This window comes from Rhincodon typus, chromosome 11 (genome assembly GCF_021869965.1).
Source record: "Rhincodon typus isolate 14 chromosome 11, sRhiTyp1.1, whole genome shotgun sequence".
Classification (NCBI taxonomy): Eukaryota; Metazoa; Chordata; class Chondrichthyes; order Orectolobiformes; family Rhincodontidae; genus Rhincodon; species Rhincodon typus.
In genome coordinates this window covers 28,736,083-28,747,961 of record NC_063342.1, presented here as the reverse complement: position 1 = coordinate 28,747,961, position 11,879 = coordinate 28,736,083, and the positions used below count along the sequence as shown (strand labels likewise).

At 39.1% G+C, this 11,879-nt stretch overlaps 1 protein-coding gene across 1 annotated transcript in view; it reads right to left on the bottom strand.

The window, feature by feature from the left end:
• zpld1a (zona pellucida-like domain containing 1a) overlaps positions 1-2,254 on the bottom strand; it is a 31,679-nt gene extending 29,425 nt beyond the window's left edge. The window contains exon 1 of the mRNA XM_020512361.1: positions 2,149-2,254. Coding sequence (XP_020367950.1) covers positions 2,149-2,254 — 106 coding nt within the window. The remainder of the gene's footprint in view (positions 1-2,148) is intronic.
• Positions 2,255-11,879: the final 9,625 nt, after the last annotated feature.

Sequence of the window (11,879 nt, the reverse complement as noted above, 5' to 3'; positions counted from 1 at the left end):
AAAAAGAAGGGTCCAGACCCAAAACGTCAGCTTTCCTGCTCCTCTGATGCTGCTTGGCCTGCTGTGTTCATCCAGCTCTCCACCTTGTTATCTCAACTATTTTATGTATATCTTCTTTGTTTAATCGTTGAATCATGGAATTTGTGGCACAGAAAGAAGCCATTGATCCAAGATCAACCGACAAACAGATTAATTTAATTCCTAGCTTAATTCCACTTCCCAGTTTTTAGCACAGAGCATGTAAATTCCTAAGCTTCAAGTGAACGTTCAAGTTTTTTTTTTAAATGCAGTGATGATTTCTGCCTCTATTACACACCCAGGATTTGAGTTGAAGATCACTTCCATCTTCTGGGTGGAACATTTTATTATCAATTTCAGACCCCTCAGTCCTTCTCCCAATAACTTTAAGTCTCTGCCCTGTTTACTGATCTATGTGCTAAAGGAAATGGATCAAAATATCATAAGAAGTAGGAGTAGGGTGATCCATTTGGCCCATCAAGCTTGCACCACCAGTTAATAAGTTTCTTGGGTGATCTGATTGAAGCCTTAATTCCACTTTCTTCCTTGTCCCCAAAACCCTTAATTCCCTTGTATTGTTCAGCCTTGAATTTATTCAATGACCCAGCCTCAAGTGCACTCTGTGAGACAGAATTCCAGAGACGAGCAACTGAGTAAGAAAATAAATTCCTTCCCAGGTCTGACTTACAGGTGACATTTTTTAAACTGTGTCCCCAATTAGATTCTCTCACGAGGGGTGACATGCTGCCATTTACATGGTCAAACTCCCTCAGAATCTTACATGTTTAAATAGGAATACTTTTCATTTTGCTGAACTCCTGTAAGGACAGGAACAATCTCCTCAACTAAAACCTGTACATACTACTCAGAAGGTTAATCATCTGGCATGACTGGCTCAACCACTGCCCCTAACCCCCTGGCCAAGTAGAAGCCTGTCCCGCAGCTCCAAAGTATTGCTGTGCAGTAGGGATTGCCGAATGAGCTCCAAGTGGGACATCAGACCCTCACTGAGAGGAGATCCTCACCTCTGAATAAACTGGCCAATCTATGGGGCCACATCGATCCCCAGCTATCAATAATGGGGGGGCTTCAGGCAGAGATTTTCAATTCAACAAAGGAACGGGTTTTGGGTTTTAAAGAATGTGCAAATGGCAAGAGAAATGGGGCGCTATTTTCCTGGGAGTAGTGCCCTGCTGGACAAAGGGCAAATAGCACCCTATCTACTTCCTTCTGGCTGTTTAAGCACTTTTTAAAAACATCTGAGAGTCTTAGTCCCACCCGAATGTTTGCACCAACTACATATGGGCAACATAACATTTTAACAAGCTCAATTGACTCCCAATTATTAATTTGCACATGGTGGGACGGCTGCTAATTTGGCTTCTGGCCACCTTAATTTTATGAGGGTGAGCTCAAGTGAGAAGGTGGGCTCAAGTGGGCACCCGCTCCGTATTACATGCTTCTTACCCAAATCACTTTCTTACCTACATGTAATATCTAGTCCACCAATGTACAGTACAGCTGTATCAAGGCTTCCCTACATTTGTATTTCACTCACCTTGCAGTTAAGGCCAACATTCCATTTCCCTTCCAAATGACATTCCGTTGCAATATCTCTTCTTTAATTCATAATGCCTGTACCCTAAGGAGGTTCATGGACTCACAGTGCAACTGTTTATTTTACAGTCCCGTCAAGTTTGTGGACTATGAGTATGTTGGTTATGGGAGATTGTAGCCCCCATTTAATTAGTTAAAAGCACTTATTTTTCTTCTTTTGGTTCATTAATGGTCTTCAGGGAAGGAAATCTGCCGTTCTTACTGGGTCATGTGACTCCAGGCCAACAGGAATAGTATTGATTCTTAACTGCCTTCAGGGAAATTGGGGAAGGGCAATGAAAGCTGATGCAGTCAGCAGCATCTACAACCCCGGAGCAAATAGAATAAGGCCAGTTTTTGTATCACCCCAATCTTCTTAATCATGGTCATTACATTTAGGTCTATGGATATACACTATGGAAAGCAATGACTTTGTACTGAGCCTCATAAAACACAATGGGAAACAGCATTTCTGTCACAAAATATCCAGCAAATATCAGTCTCTGCTTCCTGCCAATTTTAGATTCAACTTACCAGGGAACCTACTGTGCAGATTCGCATCACAGTTGTACCCATTGAATTGTGCATCAATTGAATGTATCTTGATCGCTAATAGCAGCAGAAGACTGAATTGTTCCATTGTAAAGCTGTTGATAAAAAGTGAACAAGTTGCATAAGCATACAAAAACAGAAATTGCTGGCGAAACTCGACAAGTCTGGCAGACGAAGCGTCACTGGATGTGAAATGTTCACTCTGCTTTCTCCCTACAGATGCTGTGAGCCCTGTTGAGTTTCACCAGTAATTTCTGTTTCTATTTTAGATTCCAGTATCCACAGTTGTTTTTTCTATTTTATTGCATGAGTGTAACTTTCTACATCTGCTACGGCTCATTGGGTACTACACTTCCTTCTGAGCTAGAAGATCATGGGCTCAAACCCCTCAAATAGGGAAACTCAATATTTCCACTTTAGCATAGTACTGAATGAGCTGTTGTCTCTCAAGTAATATGTTAAACTAAAGAAGGGTCACTGAATGTAAAATATCAACTCTGCTTTCTATCTGCATGGAGGCTGCCAGACAAGTTAAGCTTTTCCAGTAATTTCCATTTCTGTTAAACTGAACACTTTTCTCCGTCCTTTTAGATGGATATAAAGGATCCTATGGTGCTATTTTGAAGAGAAGCATTGGTTTTATACCCAGTTTCCTCTCCAAATTTTCCTCCATTCAATATCACAAAATTAGATTTCCTGGTCATTATCACATTGCTGTTTGTGGCTGAGTGTAAGTTATATTTCCTGCCAAAAGCAGAGTCTGTGCTTTAAAAGTTCATTGGCTATAAAGTGTTTTAGGATGCCTGAAGTCACAAAAGCTAGTTTGGTTCTTTCTTAAGTTGTGGTGTAAGATATTTCTGCTACTATTGTACTGCACTTAGCATTTTTTTCCAATATAAATAATAAGGCAAATTTATTAATTCCATTAATTGTGTGCACTACATACATTGTTGGCAAAACAAAGATAGCATCTCTCTGTTCCTGATAGCACACCAGGAATGGTGGTTGCTGCTTTAACAGGGTGATGTCTTCATCATAAACCATTGTGGGATCCTAAGACAGGGTGGCAAGTTGCGCTGATCGAGGGTTGCGAGGAGTCAGTCACCAGTAGATGTAAGGGTATGAGGGGTGTCTCTGTGGGTATTTGCCCCTCCCAAGGGCAAGTCTTTGAATATGCACAGAGTCTTTAAAAGAGGGAACCTCCTGAATGCTCATGACAAGCTCAACAGTGTTTGCTGGATGGACTTCAGGAAGCAGAGAAAGTGCATGTGAGTTCAAGATCATTCCTGAGCCACCATTAAATCTCGGTGAGCTCAAGGATAATGATAAGCATCCAGTCTCAGTCTATTCCTGTCACTGACTTAAGTAAAGCCTGTTTTCTCATCATATCAAAGTAAAATATTGCATTTGCTGGAAAACTGAAATAAAAACAGGAAATGTTGGAGAAACCCAATAGGCCTGTCAGTATCTGTGGAGAGGCTTCCAGACTGCTGAGTTGCTCCTACATTGTCTGATGTTATTTCCAGTTCCCCATTAGTGGGAATGGGATACATTGCCTTCTCTACATTTATGTGGGCCTTACTATGGAGCAGGCTCTATTAAATCCTAGCCTGGGTGAGTAAGTGAGGATAAAGTTTGTAAATCAGTGAGAAATTGCTGTCTTTGGGTGTGGAACAGTGAGTGTAAAGTCAGCTTTGTTACCCTGACTGCAGTACCTTAATGAGCTTTTGCAGAAGCGGCTTGTTTGTATTTGGAACATTATATAAAATTAAATATACATATGTTTATTCAATTTATTTCACATGCTAAGGACATCTAAAAAGTGCATCACAGCCAATGCAGTACTTATTTTAAAAATGTGCTCACTGTCGTATAGTAGGTTAATGTTTGGGTACAGCAAGATTCCACAGGAGTCATTTTTCTGTTAATGTTGATTGAAGAATAGTTATTAGCCAGATCACAAGAACATTTCTGCTCTACTTTGAATATTTTTTTTCTGGGATATTTTATATTCAAATGAATGAGTTGTTGGAGCCTTGGTTTTAGCATCACACTTGAATAATGCAGTTTCCAACATTTATGTCACAACTATACTGAAGTATCAGCCTAGATTATGCGTTTAAGTCTTGGAGTGCTGCTTGAACACACAAACTTCTTATTCAGAACTAAGAATGCTACCACTGTACCAAGGCTGGATTATTTAATGGAACACCGGTTCATCAATTAGCTGGATCAGGATGAATGTCAGAAATTTGTGAAATAAAATAACAGGTGGAACCTGCTCAATAGGTATACCTGCAGATGCATTTTATTTGCAGGATTTGGATTTGTGCCTCAGATTAGACAACTGGACTCAGTGCAGTAAGTGATTATTATTTCCTTTGGACATCCAATGCACAGTACTATCTTCTGGAAGAACGCCTGTAAACACATTCCACCAATGGTTCCAGTGATAAAGTAGCCCAGTTTGCAATTATATGTCACCGCTGAGCTCACAGATATCATACTCCACTGTGTAAACACATACATTCAGTTCAGCACAGACAACTGACAACAGCAGGATAGAGTGACCCATGTGTCCGGCTCTACTGCTTTACTCAGATAGCAGAGGATGAATGAATATATCTCTGGATCAATGCTTCAATTGTGTGCAAGACCATGTTACATATGAATAGGGAAGAATTTAATTTCATCTGGAGCCAATGAACATACCACTGGGACACTAAGATTGTATTTCAAAGTTTTGGAGTGATTGCAGGAGCTAATGTTGGGAAAAGTGTTGCAAACCAGGGAAAATATCTGAAAAAAGTCAGAATCGAAGGAACCCATAAAAGCTAACTAAATCACTTTAATGTAAATGGCATGCTAATTAGAAATAAATGAAGGGAAGTTACCCTAAACTGAAAGATGGTATAATGAATTTGAGGATCTTGAGAATGATTTTGAATGTGGTAACATTTTGTTCTAACAATGCTCACTATGGGCAAAAATGATGAGTGTCTACAATCCACAACAGACTTTAATTACAAAAATGTGGTTAAAGAATGTGTGTGAAACTCTCATTGCAGGAGAATTCTCATCTATAGCTGAAGCCCTGCATGGAGATCATGATATTATCTTTACTAAATAGCTTGCATATCATCTGCTTATCATCTTCTACAGTGCCATGGAAGTTTAGCTTGTGTTGGATGTCCAAAGAAAATGACAGTCACTTTGTTAGGTTCGTTTGCAAGCTTTGATTTTCTAAAATGGCCTAACATTTGCTGGTTGTATACTGCATTAACACTGATTCCTTTCAGGGTTTCATGTCATCTCACATCAGTTTAGGGTAACTTACTTTCATTTATTTCTAACTAGCATGCCATTTACATTAAAATGATTTAGTTATGGATTCCTTCGTTCCGACTTTTACAGATACCTTCCCTGGTTTGCAACATGGTGTGCAAACTTTCAGTCCTTTCCCATCATAGATGGCATTACAGGCATTACATTTTTACAAAAAGTGAAAAAGCTGTAGATACAGAGCTGGCCAGTCAGAGAAAAGGTAAGTTATGGCATCTGATTGTGTTTTCTTAACAATGAAGAGAACACACTTATAATTTTATAACTTTCTATTCTCTTTACAGGTGTGAACTGACCAGTTGTGTATTTCCAACATCTATTTTATTTCAGATCTCCAGCATCTGTAGTTTTCACTTTCTGATTTACTCCTTTTCATTGGATATTCTTCTTTCTTTCTCCAAACCTCAAGGGCTTGGCTATCAAAGTACAATTCTTCAATCTCCTGTGTCCTACTACTCTTTCAAAATTGCTGTTGGACTATTCCAGATGAGATATATTGTTATCAAAAGTGAAGAAGTGGCTGGTTTCTGTTTCAGTTAGATGCTTTATTGTGCTGCAAAAATACATATCACAGTGATTTAGCATTTTCTGATTGAGTATTTTCCCAGCTCTTACAAGTAATTTCTAGCTAGTGCTTTGGTCAGGGAAGTTGACTGTTTTGACGCCTAGTTGTCTACTTTTATGATATGGCGACACAACATGGTAATTCGATCACTAGTCACCTCATTCATAATTTCAGTCAATAAAACTCAATAACTGTACGGAGCAGTATGAATAACATGTTTCTTTGCTCATTAGTACTGATGTAAATAATTAGAATAATGTGCAAGTTAGGAAATGTAACATTTGCTGGGACTGCACTATTTTCTACGTTTTTTTAGCAATCCCATATGTCTTGCATGTAATTAACACTGAAAACCACGTGACTTCAACATCTACTTGATATTTGTGTAGAATTTCTGATTAACAAAAACTTTAGACTATCTTATATACAGATAGACAAGAACACATTCCCTGCTGACAGGAACCACTTAAGTTGACAAATGATCATCTTTAATGCCTTCAGGCATACAGTAGAAAATTAATGGACTAAATAAAATAATTTATTGTTGGCCCAGTGAATTTTAATTAAATATTGCGAACTGTGTTCTTTTATGCCTCTTCTGCATTTAAAATATAATAAATGTTTCTCCAATCAACAGTATAATTGTCATAAAGGATTTTTTTAAATGGAGTCATGTCACCGGCATGTCTATCATTGAAATGCTGTAAAAAATGTCTTATTATTGAATGTACACCATGCTGTTCAGAAAATAATTATCAAGGAAAAGAATTATTCCTAACATTGAATCAGAGATAGTAGGAACTGCAGATGCTGGAGAATCTGAGACAACAAGGTGCAGGGCTGGATGAACACAGCAGGCCAAGCAGCATCATAGGAGCAGAAAGGCTGACGTTTCGGGCCTAGACCCTTCATCAGTCTAGACCCGAAACGTCAGCTTTCCTGCTCCTCTGATGCTGCTTGGCCTGCTGTGTTCCTAACATTGCCTCTATTTACTTTACACACTTTAGTAACTTTTTAACTAAAGAAATCTCATTGCTAGCAACTGTGACAATACACAAACTGCAAAACTCATAAGTATTCCCAATTTCATGAGTTGCGGATCTTTCACACTTCAAGGAGAATTGCAGTAATTCATCACCTTCAGCTATTTTGGAATTCAGTATAGAAATGTAACAATAGGAAATAATTCAATATTTTGACTTGTTCATAACAAAAACGTGTATTTATCATGGAATCCCTACAGCGTGGAAACAGGCCATTCGGCCCATCGAGTTCATACTGACCTCTGAACAGCATCCCATCCAGACTCACTCCATCCTTGTAACCTGCATTTCCTATGGCTAATCCACCTAACCTACATATCTCCGGACACTATGGCCCATTTAGCATGGTCAATCTAAATGTACTGCACACATCTTTAGACTGGGGGATAAAAGCCAGAGCATTTGGAGGAAACCCACGCAGACATGGGGAGAATGTACAAATTCCACACAGACAGTCACCCGAAGGTGGAATTGAACCCAGTCCCTGGCACTGTGAGGCAGCAATGCGAACCACTGAGCCCCCATGCCACCCAAACTGGCAGGGAGCGCAGGCGGCTGGAAAATGGCTGAAAAATTCTGCGAGGCTAGGAATGCAGAGTTCCTGATCAACTTAAACACTAAACTTCACCTAGCAGTTGATCAAACTGAGGCTAGCTGCTTGTGGTGAGGAAACCCTTAGGGTCAATGCCCAGGAATAAAGATGTGGATAGATACAGATTGCAGTAGAGGTTGAAAAGAGATAGAGACAGACAGACAGACAGAGAGAGGCTATGATCAGCAGGAGAAGGATTAGAAGCATTATGAACTCTGCTGTTTAAAACAAAAACCACCCACTGTTTCTACCTCAACTGGAGTGTTGCCTCCAGTTCTGGGCACAAGTAGCAAGTAATATTCATGCCACGTAAGTGCCATGCAATAACCATCTCCAACAAGAGAACATCTAACTATCGCCTCTTGACATTCAATGGCATTATCATCATCGAATCCCCCATCATCAATATCCTGGGGATTACTATTCACTAGGAACTGAACTGGTCCAACCATATAAATACTGTGGACACAAGAGCAGGTCAGAGGCTAGGAATTCTGAGGTAGATAAGTAAGTCACCCCATGTCTCCCAAGTGCCTGCTCACCATCTGCAAGATACAAGTCAGGGGTGTGAAGGAATGCTTATGTATTTGTTATAGATATTGTTAATCAACCTGTTCAGACATGTTATGACACACCTCTGGAGCAGGTAAATCATGAACATAGGCCTTCTGACTCAGAGGTTGGGACACTTCTACCATGCCACAAGAACCCTTATGTATTTGTTATATTATTTGTATTTATAGTTTTAGTTCTTTCAATTTAACGTTTTAGAGTTTTAATGAACTTGAGGAAAGGATTCAGAAAAAACTCACAAGGATGTTGCCAGGATTCGAGGGTTTGAGCTGTACGGAGAGGCTAAATAGGCTGGGGCTACTTTCTCTAAAGTGTTGGAGGCTGAGGGGTGATCTTATAGAGTTTATAAAATCATGAAAGGAATGGATGGGTGAATAGTCAAGGTCTTACCCACACGATAGGGGAGTCCAAACCTAGAGGGCATAGGTTTAAGGTGAGAGGGGAAAGATTTAAAAGGGACCTAAGGGGCAATTTTTTCATGTAGAGGGTGGTGCGTATATGGAACAAATCTAATCCAGCCAATTACAACATTTAAAAGGCATCTGGATGGGCATATGAATAGGAAGGGTTGGAGGGATATGGACCAAATACTGGCAAATGGGGCTAGATTAATTTAGGATATCTGGGTCAGCATGTTAGACCGAAGGGTCTGTTTCCGTGCTGTACATCTCTTTGAATGTATGACTCTATTATGTAAATATGCATTTACTGTTGATCATAAAAGTGTTAATTTGACAATTTTATACAATGCTTGTTGTTGTAATTTAAGAAAATGGTGACCTATGTTAACTAAGAATGTCATGCTATAAGGAATTTATTGGTGTTTAAAACTTGACATTTTACTAGGTTCTTTTCTGCCATAATTGGAAGGAAAAAGCTAAAGCAATAAGCTAAATGATTTCATCACCAATGGTTCAGATCTACACTTTGTAGTCCTGTTACATCCAGTTAAATGGTGATAGACAATTAAACAACTCACTGGAGGAGGAGACTTGACAAATATACTGATCCTCAATGACGAGGGATCCCAGCACAATATTCCAAAAGACAAAGCTAAAGCATTTGCATCTATCTTCAGGAAGAAATACTGAATAGATGATCCATCTTCATATTTTCCAGAGGTTCCAGAATCACAGATATCAGTCTTCAACCATTTTGATTCACTCCATGTGGTATTAATGAATGGCTAAAGACACTGAATATAGCCAAGGCTATGGACCCTGACAACATTCTAGCAATAGTAATGAAGACTTAGGTTCCATAGTGAGCCATGCCCTTACTCGAGCTGTTCCAGTATGTCTATAACATTGCCATCTACCAGGAATATTTAAAGAACAAATTACTCAGATATATCATGTACACAAAAAGCAGAACAAATCTAATCCAGCCAATTATTGTACAATCAATCCACTATTAATAATCAACAAAGTGACAAAAATGTTAACTTGCTGTCCAAGGTAAACAACAATCTGTTCACTGAACTTCAATTTTGGGCACTGCCAGAGGACTCCTGAACTCATTACAGTTTTAGTCTAAATACATACAGAAGGTCTGAACACCAGTCATTCAGACGGGAATGATGACCCTTGATAGAATGGTAGCATTGGTGTGATGTTGAGGAGTCCTAGTGAAATTGGAGTAGATGGGAATCAGGCAGAGTAGGCTCTCTGCTCATTAGAGTCTGAAAATGAAGATGGTTATGTTTGTTGGAAATCAATCATTTCAGTCCCAGGATATTATTGCAGGAGCTCCTCAGGGTAATGTCTTGGGCTTAACCACCCTCAGCTGCTTGTTCAATGGCTTTCCTTCACCCAGATTGTTAGAAGTGAGGATGTTCAGCACCATTTGTAACTCCTCAAGTAATTAAGCAGTCTGTTACCCGATGCAGCAGGACCTGGACAAGGTCCAGGCCCGAGCTGTTAATATTATGTCACTGAAGTGCCAGGCAATGACAATCTCCAACAAGCGAGAATCTAATCAACATTCCTTGATGGTCAACAGCCTTATAATTGCTGAATGCCCAATTATCAACATCCTGGTGTCACAAATGACCAGAAACTGAACGAGTCAAATCTATAAATGCTGTGGCCACAAATGCAGGTCTGGAGCCAGGAATTATGTCAGCGAACAGCTCACCTCCTGTGACCCAAATGTCTGTTCACCATCTGCAAGGCACAAATTGGGAGTGTGTTGAAGTGCTCCTCAGTTGCTTGGTACATCTCCAACAGCAATCAAGAAGCTTGAACCATCCAGGATAAAAGTGTCCACTTGATTGTCACCTCATCCATTACCTTCAACATTCACTAACTCCACCACTGATGCAGTATAGCAGTAATGTGTGCTATCTACATGATGCACTGCAACAACCTATCCAAGCCCTTCAACAACACTTCTGAAATCTACCACCTTGAAAGCCCAGGGCAGCAAACACATGAGAGCATAGTCACTTATAAGATCTTCTCCGTGCTACACACTATCCTAACTTGGAACTACATTGCCGTTGCTTCACTGTTGCTGGGTAAAAATCCTGGAGCTCCCTTCCAAACAGCACTTTTAACAGCAAAGGTCCATAAAAAGGAATGAGTTATAGAGTCATAGGTTACAGAATGAAACCATTTGGCCATTGGTATTTTGAAAGAACCATTTAGTTAGTCTTGTTCCCCTGCCCTTTCCCCATTGCACTGCCAATTTTTCGTTTTCAGGGGCAACATTCAATTTTATTTTGGAAGTCACATTGCTTCCAACACCTTTCTCAGAATGCATTTGCATTTAGCAAAGGCATTTAAAAACATTTCTTAACTTGCTCCTTGGAATTTTCTTGTAATTGTCTTAAATCCGTGTCCTCTGGTTAACTCCTTCAGCAGAATTAGTTTCTTTCTTATTTAATCTGCCAACATATAAAGTTTGAAACTTCTTCACGTCGCCTCATAATTATCATAATCGCAGTTTCTCTAGCTTCTTCACATCATTGACCAGACAACTTCAATTTTTTCGTCATGAAGTTTGCTGATTTGCTACCACCCATTTCAAATTATTGTACAAAATAATATGGATCTACTATTAAAAGAATCGATTTTAATTATCATATCCGCATGCTTCCCAGAAAAAAACTATATACATAGTCCATTTTTAATTTTTTCCTCCCCCAGCAGTGTGTTTCAGTTTCTTTTGATTTCAAATGATTATACAATTACTGTTTCAAAGCTACTTTGTATTCTGCTCCAATCACTGTCTTTGTGAAGAATTCCATTTCCTAACAACGAACTAAATCTTAACTTTCCTTTTGTTCTTTTGGTATGATCTTAAGTATATGTCCACTAGTAACAGACTGACTAGCCTTCAGATACACTTCCCGATTTACCTCACCATAGCCTCTCATAATTTTGAATAGCTTTTTCATTACTTTGTTTTTAAATTCTGCTAGCTTAGAATAATCAGAATAAAACAGATGCAGTTATAAAAGCAAATTAAGTTACTTTCTTGAATTTACAAATGAAATAGCATGAAGAGCTGTGAAGCCCATTTGGATTAATTTTTTAAGGTAATTAATTTTAAATTATCTTGCTATTGTTACCATTTGCCTAATTTTTTATTTCAG